The 20,083-nt window shown below is 41.1% G+C and overlaps 1 protein-coding gene across 2 annotated transcripts in view; it reads left to right on the plus strand.

Moving 5' to 3' along the window:
* Window positions 1-11,190: 11,190 nt before the first annotated feature.
* Window positions 11,191-20,083, plus strand: part of cdc42bpb (CDC42 binding protein kinase beta (DMPK-like)) — a 181,123-nt gene continuing 172,230 nt past the window's right edge. For both annotated transcript variants that reach the window (XM_078234073.1, XM_078234074.1), the window contains exon 1: window positions 11,191-11,973. In XM_078234073.1, coding sequence (XP_078090199.1) covers window positions 11,799-11,973 — 175 coding nt within the window. In that variant the 5' untranslated portion in view covers window positions 11,191-11,798. The remainder of the gene's footprint in view (window positions 11,974-20,083) is intronic.

The raw sequence follows: 20,083 nt of genomic DNA on the forward strand, positions 1-20,083 counted from the left end.
AAAGGTGTTGATGTTACAATCTGGAAGTGGTTCAATGGATCGATGCCAGGAGCACGAAATAAGACAGAGGCAAGAATTTTCCTTTGAGAGCAAATTAGTTCACAGGATGCAGCATTGCAAATCTTTGTCTCCTATCTACCCACTCAATGTCCCTGTTGACTCTCTTTATACCGTGTCAAATAGAACAATTAAACAAATGAGCAAATTAACTAATGAACAGCCCCTAATAAGGGAATTGTAACAAAAAAAATCAAAACCATATCAAATTAAATTGAAATAACATTCCTCGAGCTTATTATGCAATCCAGTCCCTGCAACACCCACCACTTGCTTTTCTTTATTTGTGTGCTCAGTTCTTAATCAAACAATGTCCATCATCCCTTAACAACATAATCAACCAACCATTAACAAAGGAGGATGGTAATGGGACAGATAAAGCAAAAGAGAAGACTGTCGAGGAGACGCAAATAGACATATATTATAGTCATGCCAGAGACAGACAAACTGCACTGATTTCTTCTTACCACCTGTCTGTAAGCAGGAGATGCATTTTGAATTTTTAATAAAATGTGGTGGTGTGTTTTCCTAATTCCTAATTTTTTGTGATCCAGTTTATTAATAATCCACAGCAAACTCAAATTAGGATTAACTCAGAAGGTTAGTTTATTTTTAATTCACAACACTGGGGAAGGTGTGTTTGCAATGTCCCACTCCAAATACACACACTCACAAAGTGGGGTGGGGTGGATTGAGAAAAGGGGTTTTACGATACAAGAACCACTGAAACGAATATGATCATGTGATTTCCAGAGTCCAAAGTCTGAAGGCCAATGAGGAATTCTTTCATGTGGAGGGGTTTGAGTTCAGCTGGCTGAAGGCTGGAGTTGTGTGCTGGAATTTTACCGCCTCACCCGCCCGAGGCTCATAAGATCCCACTCGAGGCCAAAAGAGAATGCCGTTCTGCAAACTTCGCCCACCCTGGTTCTGGGGCGGGCAAGGCAGTAAAATTCCGGCTTTAGTATTCAATTTTCAGTTAGTGCTGACCGCAAGATGAAGTAAGTACACAGGGGCTGGGTCAGCTCTGTAGGTATTGGTATGAAATCTTCCAGCAGAAACAGGCTTCAAGGTACGAGCCATTGTTCTGCTTGGAGGGGGCTACTTCTTGTTGGCTCACCAGTTGAATGTTAAAACAGTTCCTAAAATTATATTGAAATTTCAAAATGGTCACGAGGCATTAATTCTCTGCAATGGTTTCAAAAGGGATGTTTATCCATTGTCTGGAATTGACTTTGATATCAGGGCTGATAATGTCCCAGCCATTAGTTGTTGAAAGAGATACCATCTATGCTGCGGGTCTAGTGTTTGGGAATTCATTGTCTAGGCAGACCTACTCACTCTATGATCAAGGTGAGCTTATCAAATTCAAATAACATCCCTTTTGAAATGGGCCTGGTCAGTCCCAGATGTGATATGTATCTGTTAGAAGCTCTGTCGTCATCGCAAGTTCTGAAGGACAAGTCTCCTTGTCTTTTGTGATTACAAGTGTCCTGTAAAACAATGGGTGAGACTCCAGAAACTGAGAAAATACTTCTTGAAATGCCTGGTGGTAGTTCTCAGACAAAGGGCCAACTCTGTAGCCAGGTGACTCGTAGCAGCCATCATTTTTAATTCAGCAGGAAATTAATTTTTTAATATAGCAATATATGGTGTTGAGATTCTTCTCATGTTGTAGGAACCCAAAATATAGCAGAATCATCACCACCAGCTGTTGTCTGAGGAAATTGGGACAACGTTTACAATATGAATTATTTGAACTCAATGTTGAGTCTGGAAGGCTGTGAAATTCTAATCAAACGTTAAGGTGCTGTTCTTCCAGCTTGTTTCTTATACCATCATCTCTTGTTAATTTAACCTTTCCTGCCTTCCAGCCTACCATGGATCTTCCTATTTCTTCTTTCCACCCCTTCTCTTCCTTAAAACCTATTACATCTCTTTTTTTTCCAGTTCTGAGGAAAGGTCATCAACCTGAAATGTTAACTTTGTTTGTGACGTCACGGACCTTGCCTGACCTGCAGACAGTTTCCAGCATTTTCTGTCTTCATAAGCAAATGTGGAAATTGTGTTCAGCCCATCCCAATTGTGTGGCAGGTGGGCAGCACGGTGGCACAGTGGTTAGCACCGCTGCCTCACAGCACCAGGGACCCCACGTTCGATTCCCGGCTTGGATCACTGCCTGTGTGGAGTTTGCACGTTCTCTCTGTGTCTGCATGGGTTTCCTCTGGGTGCTCCGGTTTCCTCCCACAGTCCAAAAGACATGTTGGTTGGGTGCATTGGCCATGCTAAATTCTCCCTCAGTGTACCTGAACAGGTGCCGGAGTGTGGCGACTGGGGGACTTTCACAGTAATTTCATTGCAGTGTTAATGTAAGCCTACTTGTGACTAATAAATAAGCTTTAGTTTTAGGTGGCTGGGATAGAAGAAGAGCTAAAGAACGCTACTCTGGAAACCATGAGGTAGGCTTCATAGTCTATTATAGTATATATATAGTCGAGTATATTAACATCAAGTCTTTATTAACAACTCATAACCACGTACAGACATATAGTGAAGGGTAGAGGTATGGATCTGACTCAATCCTAGGTCTCTATATGTCTCTGTCCATCTTTAGACTGACCCTGACTCTGGGTCATATGCCTTCTTACATCACTGTGTGGGTGGTACTGTACACAGACCCACATTAACACTGTATGTACCAGACCCTACTACCACATCTTCCCAATGCCAACCCCTCCCCCCCGCCACCCCCCAGTTTTTATCTCATGGATGTAGTTACTTTAGTTTATTTTGAGTCTTATATTGTTGTAACACTTGTGTGTTTACCTTATTGTTACAACTTTAAAGCTATTATAACATTATTGCTATTACAATATGAACATGAACAACATTCTACACACCCCATCTCCCCCCTTCAAGTCCTTGATGTTAAAGGTTCAGGTGCGCTGGAGGATTTCTAACCTTTCCACACCTCGTTCACTGTGTTATCAAGAGAGTGGGTCTGGTTGTTGTTGTTGGTTTGAAGGTTAAACTGACATCTGGGTATGGTTTCATTCATTTCTTCCATTGTTTGATGTTAAGCCACATTTGATTGGTCTGCCTGGTATGATGGCACATGATTGTTGTTACCCTTGATTGGTTCTTGCAGGCTGGGTGAAAATTGCATTCATCAACTTGGCGGTGACTTTTCTTCTTCTTTTTCCCATTTGGGCCATCGGCAAGCTCTCTGAGGAAGAGCACGCCTGTGGCAAGAAAAAGTTGAGTAGCAGGCTTATCTCTGTGTTTTGTTGTTAATGGTGACACAAGGTTCCAACATCCCTTGTGGTTCTTGAACATTGGCTGGAAGTGTGTACAGTGGGTAGTGTGCCTATCAACTCTACCATCATGGTAAATGGAGGTAGAGGTCCCTCAGACTCAGATCCTTCTCTGATATACCTGGCACTGGAGGTGCAATAGTAATCTTGCTTGCAGTAGGTTGGTCTGACCACTGGGGACTTTGCAGGATCTGGAATGATGACAAACCACCGCCACAAAATAGGAAGAAAGATGGCAGGAGAAACCTGAGGCTGAATACTCTTTAGTGTTTTGAGGACTAAGGACCATGCTGTTTTGGCCGGCTAATGACAGTGGTAGTCTTGACATCTTCTGCCATCTTGAGGAGATCTAGGGCTATGCAGAGATCCCTGCTCAGAAGAGACATAAAATGATTCCAGACAAAGCATAATCGTTTAAAGATCTGTTTGCTACTCCATGTTGTATCTCCACTGATCAGTTTTTCCTTGGCAGAGTATAATTCCTCTGTGCTACTTTTCAAGGTCACATTCTGTAATTGTGCTTCTGTGAATTGTTTTCGACAGACCTCACACTCTATAATGTGAACTTCTATCTTTATTCACCAATGTATGTTCTGGATTTTCATCTCTTTATATAAACTTTGTTTTTCCAAAGTTCCTTCCAAATGTGCAACTGCTTCCTCCTGGAACAGTGAACATTCCTGAGTCTTCTCTGAAAACTGAGTCGTCAGTTCATTCAGAGTGACATTAAATTTATGTGTCTCGCTGTTAATGTTCCTGAGAGACAAACTTGGACCTGAGGGAGCCTTGTATCATGAAAAGGTCCTTCAAGAGGTTTTCCTTTTTGTTGCAAAGCTCAAGTACTTTGTCTTGACTAATTTAGCAGAGTCTCATTGAGTTTGTTCTGCTGTTCTGCCATTCTGCTGCACATGGTATTCTTCATTCTGTCATGTTGCCAAAGGGTATTGGATTGTTTTTAAATCTGATTTTGGAGGACAATTCGCTGCTCTTTCAATGATTTGTTTTCTTGTTCAACTCTTGTTTTCTGATTCTGCGTATCGGTGTATAGCTTTGTCATTGCTGATAGCTCTAATGCTATTTTTCTGAAGTAGCTTTCATCATTATTCTAAATCCTTGTGTTTTTCCAGGAGCACCGACTGGTTTGTAAAAGAGTCCTTCAAAGCAATGAGCTCTGTGAGTGCCTTCCTTGTCTGCTATTGTGCCTGAATGTACTTGAGATTGAGTTCAGACAACTCGGATTTGAAGAGAATATTTTCTGAGTGATTCTTTGCTTTTTTTTGGTCCATCTGGTTCAGAACTTTGTCTTTCATTAGCAGCCACTGATGCAGTTCTGAAGAAGTGTCCATGTATTTGATAAGGAAATCATTTGGGATTTCTGCCTCAGGCTTCCCATAGTGATATATCATTAGGGCTTCTGGAAAGTTCCATGTCTCTCTGACATCCTCACGTGGTTTGTTTAGGTGTTGTCTTTTGCCTTACCATCATTTTGCTGGGAGTTTCTTATGCCTTTTTTAAAACTCTGAACTGTCCTTAATTGGAAGATTAAAATATTCATCAAAGGCTGTTAGCAGTTCACCGAGGCTGGTTGTGGATTCATCAATGTCTTGCATCAGGACAACATGATTTGCAAGATTATCAAACTTGCAAACTTGTAAAAGAAAGCATAAATCTGGGATTTCTATCATTTTTTAATTTAAGTCTTATATCGGGAAATGTGAAAATTTATTGTCAAGGTTGCCAAATGGCTTGTTGGATTTGGCCCTTGAGTTGGTCCAAACCAATCTGGTGAGTTGGATTTGTCCTTTTTCTTAGTCTTTTCTGCATTCTTGTGAGGATGAGGGGTCTGATCCAGGTGCTGTTACCATGAAATGTTCTGTTTCAGGCATCATAAAATAGGCTTTGTAGTCTTGATTGTATTAACAGCAAGTCTTAACAACTCAAAGCTATATACATATATACAGTAGAGAATACAGGTAGGGAGCTGATGCTTTACTAAGTCTTTATCCATCTCTTTCCATCTCTAGACTCACCCTGCCTCTGGGTCATGTGCCTTCTTACAACTTTCTGCAGAAACCCCTATACCAGGCATCTCCTCAGGTACTGGTAACTCAGCTTCATCCGTTTCCATGGGGACGACAAACTTATCACAGGCTGACTTGGTACTTCACTGCTTGGATAGTCAACAATGTTTCCTGCTAGCAGCATGATTTCAGGTGGCAATACTGGCTGCTGGGACAGCTGTCGTCCTTGTAAATGGTTTATATGTTTCTGGATGATTTTCCCTTGTACGTCCACTTCATAAGCCAAAGGTCCTGTTTTTGATTTAAAAATTCCTGTGACACAACTTGAGCCCCTTCCAAAATTTCTGACATACATGGTCTCCTCCATTAAAAACATTGTTGATTTACCTGAATCATGACGACCGTTTTCACAAACATGGACAAATAACCTGTGGCTGGTAATTATCTGCTGGATTTAGCTGATAGAGTTATATAATATTAAACATTGCTTGGGGAAAAATGGGTCGTTTCTCAGAGTTCAGGGAACATAGGTAGTTGGAAACATGAGGTAATTTTATGAGGTGGTGTGTGTATAGCTATCAGTAGAGTTAAGTGTACTGTTGCAGTGTATTATAGTCCTTCTTGTCATATGTTTTCTTTTATGTTAAGAAATATTCTTTATTAATTGATCACAACAAGACTCTACTGTTCCTCCTTGGTTTGCATATCTTTTCTCACATTATAACAAATTGGAAAAATACACTACTAAGAACCGATGTTCCAAGTTACCCTTCTGGTTTTGGGATTCCTCTGCATTTAACATCATCGGGATTTTTAACACAGGATATGTTTCATGCTGCAGTGGAACATGAGTCTAGTTTATATACTTAAGTTCCTCGTGTGGACCTTGTAGGCCAAAGGTAGAAGTGCTACCCGCTGAGCCATGGCTGACACTCAAATGTTTTTTACATGATGTGCGCAGTGTTAATATTAAACATTGATTCTTGCTCCTGCCAAGGAGATCTCCATCCCAAACTCTAAAAGATTTGCCATTATTATAGCTGCGAGAATAATCTCCATTCTATCCAGTAATGAAAGATATCTCATGCAAATTACAAAATTATGTGAGGTATGCATGCTTTGTGGCTGACATCAGTAGGATGCAGGCCATGAGTATTTCAATGGCTCTTAATGAATGTCTGTAGATGAGTTTGATTAGCATGTAATCTTCCCACAACACGATAAATTAGTGTTTATGATTTGTTCTAAATGCTGTCTGGCATGCTCGTATAGTTTGAAGTTATAATTAAAGTCATGAAGGCTTTACAAATCACAAAGGCTGCTTCAGCAGCACTTTCCAAACCTGCGATCTCTACCACCTAGAAGTACAAAGGCTGCAGACGCTTGATAACACCATCACCTGCAAGTTCTCCTCTAGGCCACACACCATTCTGTCCTGGAAGTACATTGCTGTTCCTTCACCTTTGCTGAGTCAAAATCCTGGAACTCCCTTCCTAACAGCACTGTGGACGTACCCACACCACATGGGATGCAGCAGTTCAAGAAGATAGCTCAGAACCACCTTCTCAAGTGATTGGAATTAAGTGCTGTTCCAGCCAGCAACATCTGCATCCCATGAATGACAATAAAAAATTATGAACTAGAACGTTTTAGTTTTGTGAAAGAATAACTGAAAGCAAAATTCTGCAGATGCTAAAATCTGAAATTAAAATTAAAATTGCTGGAAACACTCTGCAGGTCAGGCAGCATCTGCGGAGAGAGGTCGGTAGGGTTAACTTTACAGATTGCCGACTTTACATCAGAATGGTTTGGTAAGCCGCTTAGATCAAGGGTAATTAGGGAAGGGCAACAAATGCTGGCCTTGCCAGCAATGTCCACTTCCCGTGAATGAATAAATTAAAAAGAAAAGATAGAAATCTAGATTTCCAAACTTTCTGCCACTTGTTACATCTCTTGAGAGGGAAAGGGAACTTCTGCCCATCCTAGAGTTGTATCTCTGACTCCAGCCCTTATTTTGTCTTTGTGGTCATTTGCATGGGGGAAGTGGATTCCATGGTTCTGCAGGAAAGTCTTGTCGTGTGGGATTCACTGCAACGTTTATCCCACAAATGGCAGAAAGTATTTGATCTCCCACCCTGCACTAATGCAAGTCATAAAATGGTTAACACATATGCTTAGCCGCTCACAAGATTTATACTTCTAATCAAGTAGCAAGGTTCTTAAATCATCTAGATCTATTTCTGAAAATCTGACCCTCCTCATTAAATGGTAAAGATATTCATAATCTGTTGCACTTTACCCCTTCCTACCACATTCACCACTTAACCTCAAATGACGACCATTTCTCCAGAAGTACTGAACAGATTCTTTCTTAGCTTCTTAAACTTATGACTGTGTTTTCAGTAGCAGCAAGAGTAAGTCGCCACTTATTGGAAACTATGGATACAATAATAATTTTGTACATTGGTTACTCCCCTATATTGAGATAAGTAAACTCTTTGTAGCTGAAACTAGTTGAAGCAGTTTTTAAGATCAAAATTACCCTGTCTACCTAAATTTATAAAAATATCAGGGATTTTGCTTTATGACACGGGATAAGAATTTTGCCATTGTCATCTATACTTTAGCAATATCTTTAGAAAGGCCTGGAAGTCGGTGCTTTCAAATGTTTTGATGTGATAATGAGCCGTCTAAGGTGCATGTATTAAGATGTTCATCCTGGGAAAGTTAGTCTTATCCTGATACTATGCTATTTCTGTGCTGAAACTGAGATAAAGGAGTATAGTGTAGTAACCATCTCTCCAGTTGTCTCCCACTCTCATTGTGTCAAACATTACAAGTGCATATCCTCTCATGTTGTGGCACCACACATTGAGGTGCCAAGCATACTATCATTCATTTATGTAGCTTCTGTTCATTTTTTCAAACTACCACACCTTATAACAGTATTTCAAATGCTTGTGTTCACAAACGTGTTTTTAGTTCCCTGAATTTTTGTAGAGATAAGAAGTCATGGAGTTTGCAATTCAATGATTACAAAAATGTCATATAGAAAATAAGGTTAATCACAATTATTTGACTTAGGCAGTCTCTTGAGGGCGAAGGTGACTTGTTTTTGCTGTGATTCGATGGGTTCTGGGATGGCTGGTAAGTCCAATGCATGATCTGCAGACTCTGCCACATTCATGGCAGGTGGTGCTTGGCAGGTTGGATAGATGAGTTGTCTGGAGGTTTGTGTGCTGTTTCCAACCCCTTTGACTTCACCTCTGCATGTTTCTGACAAAGTCTCCTGATGTGTTCAATATCTCCCCAAATGTACTTTCTCCATTTTGGTTGGTCACAAGCCAGAAACTCCCAGGAGTCGGCAGGGATCTCTTCAGGGATGCTTTGAGCTCCTTTCTTCCCACTGCCATGTTGGTTTTAATTTTACAAAATTTACTAGATCCGGGAAAAGTTCCATTAGATTAGAAAATAGCAAATGTAACTCATTTATTCAAAAAGAGTGGGAGACAGAAAGAAGTTAGGCCAGTTAGATTAACATTTGTTGTAGGGAAAATGTTAGAAGCTATTATTAAAGAGGTTATAGCAGGGCACGTGGATAAATTCAAGGTAATCAGTGGAGTCAACACAGTTTTATGAAAGGGAAGTTGTGTTAGTGCTGGTGGAACTCCCCTGGAAGCAGCCTTCTAGTCAAAATACACACATTGACACTCTGCTTCCTGCCACTGAGCCAACTTTGGAGCCTACTTTCCACTGTTCCTTTTCTATAGGTTAGTTAAGGAATAGTATGTGGAGGTTAGGTAGCAGATTGCCTAACCATTTTCTCAGACAAACGGGCTTGGCACAGAACCTAGGGGTTTGTGCAGCTGCTTGTTTCCTAGGGAGGGGTCAGGATTAGACCTGTTCAATTTAATATGGAAAAATATATATTTGAATGAACATGTAATTGTTGTTGTCAGTACTGTAACCACTGAGTATTAGCTGTACATGATCTGCAACTATTGAAATGAGAGACGTTTACATTTTAGAGATAAAATACACCAGCGTGTGCTGATTGCGCTAAATGTGCGAGCATGAAATTGAAACGAAAACAGAAATTGCTGGAAATACTCAGCACATCAGGCAGCATCTATGAAGGGAGGAACAGATCGATGACCTTTCACCGTTATAAACACTGCCCTGATTTGATTTGACTCATGCTACCAAAGTGCATAAAAGACTGGGAGATTCAGATAGCACCAGAATAGGGAATAGTATATTATTAGGTGGGGTCAAAGTAACAGACAACATAATAATGTCTAAATCGGTGTTACAATGTAGTTATGTGAATGCACAAAGTGTGGTCAATAAGATTGGCGAGTTACAGGCGCAGACTGTCTCGTGGAATTACATTCCCATTGCTCCAGGGACACATTCCCATTGCTCCAGGGACACATTCCCATTCCCATTGCTCCAGGGACACATTCCCATTGCTCCAGGGACACATTCCCATTGCTCCAGGGACACATTCCCATTCCCATTGCTCTGGGGACACATTCCCATTCCCATTGCTCCAGGGACACATTCCCATTGCTCCAGGGACACATTCCCATTGCTCTGGGGACACATTCCCATTGCTCCAGGGACACATTCCTATTGCTCCAGGGACACATTCCCATTGCTCTGGGGACACATTCCCATTGCTCTGGGGACACATTCCCATTCCCATTGCTCCAGGGACACATTCCCATTGCTCTGGGGACACATTCCCATTGCTCCAGGGACACATTCCCATTACTCCAGGGACACATTCCTATTGCTCCAGGGACACATTCCCATTGCTCCAGGGACACATTCCCATTACTCCAGGGACACATTCCCATTGCTCCAGGGACACATTCCCATTGCTCCAGGGACACATTCCCATTGCTCCAGGGACACATTCCCATTCCCATTGCTCCAGGGACACATTCCCATTGCTCCAGGGACACATTCCCATTGCTCCAGGGACACATTCCCATTGCTCTGGGGACACATTCCCATTGCTCTGGGGACACATTCCCATTGCTCCAGGGACACATTCCCATTGCTCTGGGGACACATTCCCATTGCTCCAGGGACACATTCCCATTGGTCCGGGAAACACATTCCCATTCCCATTGCTCCAGGGGGACACATTCCCATTGCTCCAGGGACACATTCCCATTGCTCCAGGGACACATTCCTATTGCTCCAGGGACACATTCCCATTGCTCCAGGGACACATTCCCATTGCTTCAAGGGGAACACATTCCCATTGCTCCAGGGATACATTCCCATTACTCCAGGGAAACATTCCCATTACTCCAGGGGGACACATTCCCATTGCTTCAAGGGGGACACATTCCTATTGCTCCAGGGACACATTCCCATTCCTTCAAGGTGGCATATTCCCATTGCTCCAGTGGGAAGATATACACATTGCTCCAAGGGAACACATTCCCATTGGTTCAGGGACGTATACCCCTTGCTTGAAGGAGACACATTCCAATTACACAAGGGGACACAATCCCATTTCCATTGCTCCAAGAGGACACATTCCCATTTCTATTGCTGCATGGGGACACATTTCCATTGCTCCAAGGGGACATATTCCCACTGCTCCAAGGGGACACATTCCCATTGCTCCAGGGGAACATTCCCATTGCTCCAGGAACACATTCCTATTGCTCCAGGGGAAACATTCCCATTCCCAATGCTCCAAGGGGACACATTCCCATTCGCTCGTGCTCCAGGTTCCTGGCGGTTGCCATGGGGATGGGCTGTCAATCAGGTGACGTCGCGGTGTTTCCGGTGGGTGTCTTTGTGGAGCTGGAGAGTCGGTGCAGCCGAGTGTCCGTGGCTGAGGGACAGAGACTGAGCGCCGCGGCCCCCGCCCGGGTTTCCGTCAGGGAGAGACTGAGAGCCGGAGCCCAGTGGCCACAGCCCGGGCCAAGCAGCAGCAGCAGCGGGGACAGCAGGCAGGCGGGCAAGAGGCCGGCATGAGCGCCGCCGGCTCCACACCGAGCAGCAGCAGCAGCCGCGCAGGCAGCAGCAGCGGCGGCGGGGCCGGGAGATGAGGAGGGCCGGCTGAGCGGGCGAGCTGGCTCCACGGGCCCGGGCTCCAGGACCACTAGCTCCCAGCGAGTGCGGCGGGGTTTGGTGCCGGGAGGAAATCTCCTCAGCAGCTGGGCCTGAGCTTTCCATTCCTCTGCCTTTCTCAACTTCAACCGTGAAAATGTCAGCTCCTGCCTCTTTTAATGTGAAATAAATCACCGCTTTGATCTCCTTCGGGCAACTGGACGCGGCTCAGTGGTCGCCCCTTTTTTTTGAGGAGGATCCTTTTGGAGGGGTCGAAAGGAACAGAGTGGAAAAGAAAGAGAGAGGAAAAGATAAACTTGAGGGGGATAAAATGTCAGCCAAGGTTCGCCTGAAGAAGTTGGAGCAGTTGCTCCTGAACGGACCTCGGATGAACGCAAGTTCCATGAGTGTGGAGACTTTGTTGGATATTTTAATCTGTTTATACAACGAATGTAGCAGCTCGCCTATCCGACGGGAAAAATACATTGCTGAATTCCTGGAATGGGGTAAGCGAAGCCTTAAAGTGATCCCACTCTTTTGAACTGCGCCCAGATTCAAGAAAGAACTGTTTTGTTTACTTTTGTGGAACAGGTTGGGTTAAACCTCACTGCATTTTCCATTAAGCACCGAAAAAAAATGAACCATTTCCATACTTGCTGACCGTTCATCAAAATTCTCGATTAATAAATAACTCAGATTTTAATGCTTTGAAATGTTACGAATTTCTAAAACATGATTGCAAAAAAAAAATGTCCAGACTTGGACAAAAAAAATTTTGGAGTGAGAGACAATTAATCTCTTCCACAACATGTTCAGGCAGACATCTGCCTGACTCCTTTTTTTTGCTCAGTAGCTTTCTTTATAACAAACAAGGACCAGCAGCAGTTTAATCCACTGCTGCTTGTTGCAGCCCATTTGTTAGCTTTTTATTAACGAGTACTTCATTGTACATATTTCACAATTTCAAGTCAGTAGGTAGACATGTGATGGGAATAAAAGCTCTGTTCTGTTTCTTCTACCACCAGTTTATCAATTCTTAATGTGCTATTTCTAGAGATTAGCTTGCTGGGAAACAGGCATAATGTTATTACAGCAATGTAGTAACAGTTTTATTCAGTCTAGTTTATAATTAAATGGCTAATGTTCTGTAATATGTTCACAAACTAAGAGGATTCACTTCCTGGCCTATTTTATTGACCTTAGTAATGCGATTGGCAACTGAATGGTGAGCCATTGTGTTCACTTTTTACTTGGCATAAAAAGGACACACACTTTAAAAGGTAGCAGTGTGACAACTTGCACAGTTCAATTTCTGGAAAGGCATCTTCCGTATTATTTGAGATCTGACATCATTGGGTGGTGCTAGCAATGTCTGTTATAGTTTGGGGATTTGTTGTAATCCATGCTGCTAATTCCATATACTCTGTCTTTTAACATGTAATTGAACCATTTTCAGACATATAATTCCTGAATCTTAACAGTTCTAAATTTCTATTGATCAGAAATAGATTGATTTAGAATATATATTCTACATTGTTTTGTGTGCATGTATGCATAAATCAGCTAGGTTGTTGTGAATGGGGCTTCGTATTGCTACTCTTTTTTTCGTTTAGAAATATGAACATGACCGATCACTGGAAAGCTTTAAAATCCATTTCCAACATGCTTTCTAAGTGTACAGAACTACATTATTTTAATTTAAACTGAAGTTGGTCAAGATTTTAAAGTAAAATCAGTTTTGCTTTTTAATATTACATCTATAGTTTCTGGATCAATGTATTCCTTGAACCCTATCTTTTTCTTGTTGTATTCAACCATGCAGATTACTAATTTTTTGAACAGCTTGAAAGGAGCCTTCACCATGTCTTACTTTGCATTGTCACTTAACTGTAATGTTAAACATTGCAATACATCTGTTAATGTACTGAATAATCAACCAAACTGATGGTTGCTCTTTTTTTAGAACTATACTTTGGCTTATTCATATTGATAACTGTCAAAGTAGTATGGGCCATCTAAAACTGAGTATACGTACACACTTAAATACAGAGTACTATTAATGGAATAAGTTTATATTAAAAATCTACCTTTAATAATGCAGCTGTAGTCATCTCCTCAGTCATATTGGAACACCTTTGCAGGTACTTGTATGAAATTTTGCGGGGATCCTAGATGAGGGCTTTTCTTTTTATGAAGCCTCTGAAAAAGCAATATTGGGACAGCTCTCAGAATAAAAATAAAACCCTACGTGTGAATAAATGTCTCTTTGCGGCCCTTACGAAACCTCTCTTTTGGGGCTCCCTCTTTGACTGCAGCACATGAATTGTATAGCTGGCTTATTAACTGTACTATAGAGGTTAGATTTATTTGTAAAGAGATTTGTCACTACGTACACCAGTGGTTCCCAAAGGGTGCGGCGCGCCACACTGGTGCGGCGAGAGAGGATGGCAAGTGTGGCGGGAGATTCAAGGACAATCAAAGAAACATTTAAACATGGATAGATATTTTTCCACAGTGAGAGCAAGAGCATCAAGTGATGCTGAGGGCGATGTCCCATGATCATATTATAAAGTAGTTGTGTTCTATGTTATGAATCAAGCACTGCAAGGAGTTGTTTTTTTAAAAATGTATTTCTTGTCAATTAAAAATTCGGTGTAGCACGAGCAAATTTTTATTCCGAAAGTGCGGCCCAGTGAAAAAAGTTTGGGAACCCCTGATCTACACTGTTGATTTATGCAGACTGAATGTGATTTTTATATATGTTTTTATTTCTGTGCTAACTGGACCCATAGACAGTGCGCGCCATGCCAAAATATTATGGTTCATTCATCCATTAATCTTGACAATTCAATTAAAATATAGTTTTAATATTTAGTTAAATGCAAGTGATTTTGAAGAAGCAACTGGATCAATAAAGGGTATGTAGTAGGTGTGGTATACATGGATTTTCAGAATGCATTCAAGAAGGTGCTTCTGAAAAGGCTCTTTGCGAAGCAAGTTGTTTGGACAAGAAATAAAGTGTGGAATCTCCCAGGGCTTCTCCTGGTGCACTGTTGCAACTTCAACGGGAACCCTGTTTATGTGTAAGTGGGATTTCCACCATCTGATTAGGGGACACCAGAAGGAGATTGACCACTGAAGACTAGGCATTGCTTGAACTAGACAAGGTTTGGAAGTGGTGTACCTCAGAATGTTAACAGAGTCCACTTTTGTTTTTGGTGCAAATAGATGATCTGAGCTTGCACGTAGAGATCACAGTATCAGAGTTTGTTGATGACAGCAGAAAAGGTGGGAGGTTTGACGAGGCAAAGAAGCATTTGCTATCCTGGGGCTATCTCCACTGAATCAGATAAGTCATGGAAGGTTTATTCGAGGTTCAGCACTTTTGATACATTGAGGCTAATGATCAACCATGATCATACTGAAAGGCAGAGCAGGCTTGAGGGGGCCATTTGATTTACTCCTATTTTTTGTGCTCTTATGGATAACAAATTATTATTTCCTTGGCTGGGAAACGATCGATGAGTTGTAATTAATTATAATTAGAACAAGAAGAGAGCATAGGAGCAATGTTTTTACATCAAATGTTGTTGGTGCACGTACTGATCCATCATGGGGGATAATTAAGTAGAGTTCATTGTTTTTAAAGAAAAACTGGCTGTTTATTTGTTGTGGAAGTTTGAGGGCTGTGGTGAGAGGGCAGGCAAAGGGATTCATTTTGGATAACTCTGGTAAAGAGCATGATGGGCTGAATGGTAGTCTCTGTGCTGTTTTAAGTTTCTACATGTTAGAAGTTCATTGAATTTCTTTGTTCGCCAAGGTTTTTGCCTGAAAGATAGAAAAACTTCAGTCACCTACTGACAGTTAAAGCTATTTACACTGTAGCTGACTTAATTACTTCATTGTACAATGTTTGTGATCTTGTGGTGGAATGGTTTATTCATCAGTCGTCTGTTTGAAATATTTTCTACTTGCAGAATGCCAACTCAAATTTTGAAATTGAGGGATGAAATTAAATTTTAATCATAGTAATCTGGAGTCATTTACAGTTGAAATGCTTTTGTGATGTATTGAGAGGGTTTTGTCTGGCTGACATCTGTTCCATTGTTCCCAATTCTGTCATTGTAGTTGTTTCTCAACAAACAAAACTTGTAACTTTTAAAAAAGATCAGTCATATTTGAATTTAAAAACTCCAATAAAAAAAACCTGATTTCAAATAAGCCCCCAATAGAAGATCCTCCAACATATTTTGAAAGGTTCGATTAGTGATACTTGCTACATATTAGAGGTGGTTGAAGAGGTGGATTCAATGTTGATTAGTTTGTGCCATAATTACTGGGGTTGTTCGAAAAATGCCAGCTGCTGTTTTTTAAAAGGCCTTTTTATCAAAACTGCAAGCATTATGAGCAGTTTATGTATTTTGAATTTGTGTAAAATGGGCTTTGAATTGAGCATGTTGGGAATGCAGAGAGCCATGTATGTTGCAAAAGTTTATATACGTTAAGAATATTTCAAACAGATCAGATAATTGAGGATTGTTTATCCATGTGATTTTCATTTTAGCAACACTGTCTGCAATGTTTTTGCTATCGCAGTTTTCTAATTTGAAATAGTATTTTGTAATTTGGATCGCTAATTTGGCAAATAAGTAGCTGAATTTTTGTACGAGTAGGACCTTTGTCACAAACACTGGAGTAGATCCCTGTGACATTCAGTTTCCAGTTCAGAAAATAACAATAGGTTGCTTTAACCTTAAATATAGTTTTGTTCATGTCCACCCTATTATTGTCTCTCGTAAGGAACATATACATTAACACCAGACTAGCATGATTGGTACTTGAAGAAATTGAGTACAAAGGAACTGATGGCAAATGCTGCACAGTTGCTACTTAATATTATTTTGTGTGCTACTGTTTGTGATGTGTTTTGGACATTAATAGGACCACAAATTTGTTTACATTTGGAAGTTTTGAACAATATTTTGATTTGAAAATCTCATCCTATTCTTTTAGTTGCAGCTAAATAGTTGTCTTTAACCTAAATGTTCCATCTACATCAGCCAATGAGCAACATGCAAATGTGTAAAAAGGATGGGAAAAAACCACCCAACCAGACATGGTGCAATCACGTACACTGTTGACCCACCCCAACCATGCAAAGGCCTGGGAGAAGCAAATAAAGCAGAAAGACCTGCATCCCATTGAGAAAAAAAACTCCTTTGTGATTCCCTAAGGTAATCAAGCAAGGCTCCTGGAGACCGTGTCAGTCTGTAACTCCAATTAATCCCAGCTAACTAGCAACCTACCCGCTGTAACTAGAAATGCCATGTTTGCTCACGGATTTGTCATTTCTCTTTTAAAAGACAGGAAAGAATCCATACCCACTGCACGTTTTGGCAGTTGTAGAGGGCTAAAGAGACCTTATGCATAGCCAATATTCCTTTTGTTGCTATCCACAATCAAATACCCCATTCAACCTAACTGTATTCAATTCCTCCAACGTTTTAAAAGCATTAATCATATTTCCTTTAATCTTGCATTTCTATAATTAAATAGCCCTAACTCGTGAAACTATGGAGAGGAACATGAGGTTAACATTTCTGGTTGATGAGCTTAAGTTTAAGTTTATTTATTAGTGTCACAAATAGGCTTACATTGACACTGCAACAAAGTTACTGTGAAAATCCCCTAGCCGCCACATTCCGGCGCCTGTTCGGGTACACTGAGGGAGAATTTAGCATGGTCAGTACACCTAAACAGCATGTCTTTTGAACTGTGGGAGGAAACCGGAGCACCCAAAGGAAACCCATGCAGATACGGGGAGAGCGTGCAGACTCCACACAGACAGTGACCCAAACCGGGAATCGAACCGGGGTCCCTGGCGCTGAGAGGCAGAAATGCTTCTGTGCCACCACCGTGCTTGTACCAGAAGTTTCTTTTTTATTTTCAGATTCCAACATCTGCAGTAATTTACTCCCTGATGAACTAAAGCTCAAAAATGCAATATAATTTTGGTCTTCTCCAGCAATGTGATATTATTTGCTAATGTGCAGGGACCAAAAGTAGACATAATGCTCCAAAATGAGAAATACCAAACCTTTGTATAATTATAATGCAGTTTGTTTTATGATCCATGGTCTCAGTCAAACAACTTCTTAAAATGCATTTGCTTTCCTATAGTCACATCACACGCTACTTGTGTCCCTTTTCCTGAGTTATCACATCCTATCACCAGCTCTTGATCTGTTACCTTTTCTGAGTACTCCTGCATGGTACAAGCACGCCTGTGGTTTCCCAGCTCCAACTGCATTTGTCACATTATAGACATCTGCTACACTAAATTCTAATCAGCTTACTTAGCTAAATTAGCCCGCAACCTATTGATTTTGCTCAAATTACTAACCTTATTGTCGTTGGTGAAATTACAAATTGTTCCAATAATGTCGCCTCCAAATCATCAAAGCAAATGATGGTCAGTAGTGGTCCCAGTAATAGGACTTAGGAATTCCATTTGAGCGTCCCCTATCCTATTATTGATAACCTCTCTTTTTATGAGGTCTAACTAGTTCCTTATCCAACATAATATCTGCACTATAATCTAATAAGACCAGATATCCTGAAGGGGTGAACAGTGATCATAAATGATATCCTGTTTATGTAATAGTCTATAGTTGCTTCAATTTGTAATTGCAACTCTCCCACAAATTGATGTTTTACAGCATTTCTGCAGAAACCTTTGAGTGGATACTAGATGATAGATACCTCTTTCCGCTTAACTTGCAACGATTTACCAATTTTGCCCCATTTTAGAACAAGAGACAGTAATGGGTGGATGTCAGATTAACAGTGCCTATAATTCCAGCAATTGTTTTTGTTTTAATTGATTGAACCGTGATTATGACCAAGTTGCCTTTCTCAAATGTTCAAATGTAATTGGAATTCAAGTTACAATATGCATGTTTTATAGTAAAAGCAAGAAACTTGCATGGGATGGTTCAACAAACATAATTCACAAATTCTATTGAATTGTCAAATTAGTACCAAACAAAGCCTAATGACTGTTTCTCAATTTGAGCCTGTAGCTAATTATATTTTGTTTTGAGATGCAGTGCAATGGATCAATTTTTGATGGACTATGCAGAAAGTAAGAAAAGCACATCGCCTCTTAACTGCTGTTTACCTTGTAGGATCTATCTAAATATTATACTGATTTGTAGGACACTAGGAAGTGAGTGGCAGCTGCAGGATGAAAGGTAATCATTTAGGCGGTGGATACAGGTATTTTATTTTCTCTTTGGCCGCTGTAGCATACTTAAAGGCCCCGCTTTTATGAAAGGAATTAATGCAATGAATATTTAATTTAAAATCTGCCTTCAAATACTTGGAAAGTAATTTAACTACCCATTATAATAGTAGGTTCCAGAAAGCACTCTTTTGTTTACGGTTGACATATTTCAGTCAAACTGACATGCCAAACTAAAACTATCAAATTATCAGTCAAAGCTTTACCCTGTGCCTTCCACACAAAGCATGAAATAAGTAGGCAGATCGCATCATACTTTATATGTAGCCATTAACATTTATTACACATCATTGAATAAAGATTGCACATATTATGCCCAGAGATCAAAAGCTGCTCAGTTGGATTTGAAAACTGTTCCTTCCTAGATTCATGTCATGCATGCAAGCGAACAAGCTCTTGGAACCTCATCACCATACATAGGCTGAGAGTGCCTGCAGGATTTCACTCTGATGATTCAGCAAACTTTTAAAAAATTCATTCTTGGGATGTGAGCATCACTGCCAAGGCTAGCATTTATTTCTATCCCTAATTGCCCCTCAAGAAGGTGATGAAGAGCTGCTGTCTTGAACTGCTGCAGTCCATGTGGTGTGAGCATATCCACACTGCTTTTTAGGAAGGGAGTTCCAGGGTTTAGACCCAGCTACAATGAAGGAACAGCAGTATAGTTCCAAGTCAGCATCTGCTGCCCTTGCCATTCTCAGTGGTAGAGATTGCAGGTTTGCAAGATGCACCTCAAGCTTAGGCACATTGTATCTAGTTAATAGTGCACATTGCTACCACAGTGCAAGGTTTGTGCGTGTCGGGGACTGTGTTGGGAGTTGAGTTACTCCTTCCAGAATTCCCAGCTCGTGACCTGCTCTCATAGCCTCAGCATTTATAAGGCTGCTCCAGTTCGGTATCTGATCAGTTGTAACCCCCAGAAAGTTGATGATGGGGAAATTCATGGATGGTAATGATATAAGATGTCAAGGGGAGATGTTTGGACTATCTCTAAATGATCGTTGTCTGGCACTTAAGTGGCACAAATGCTACTTGCTACTTCCCAAGCCTGAATGTTGTTCAGGACTTGCTCTAAAAGCATATGGACTGCCTCAGTATCTGAAGAGTTGCACAGTTACTTCACAGCTCCAGGGACCTGGGTTCGATTCTTGGCTTGGGTCACTGTCTGTGTGGAGTTTGCACATTCTCCACGTGTCTGCGTGGGTTTCCTCCGGGTGCTCCGGTTTCCTCCCACAGTCCAAAGATGTGCGGGTTAGGTTGATTGGCCATGCTTAAATTGCCTTTAGTGTCCTGAGATGCGTAGGTTAGAGGGA

The sequence above is a fragment of the Mustelus asterias genome, chromosome 18 (assembly GCF_964213995.1).
Source record: "Mustelus asterias chromosome 18, sMusAst1.hap1.1, whole genome shotgun sequence".
Taxonomy (NCBI): domain Eukaryota; kingdom Metazoa; phylum Chordata; class Chondrichthyes; order Carcharhiniformes; family Triakidae; genus Mustelus; species Mustelus asterias.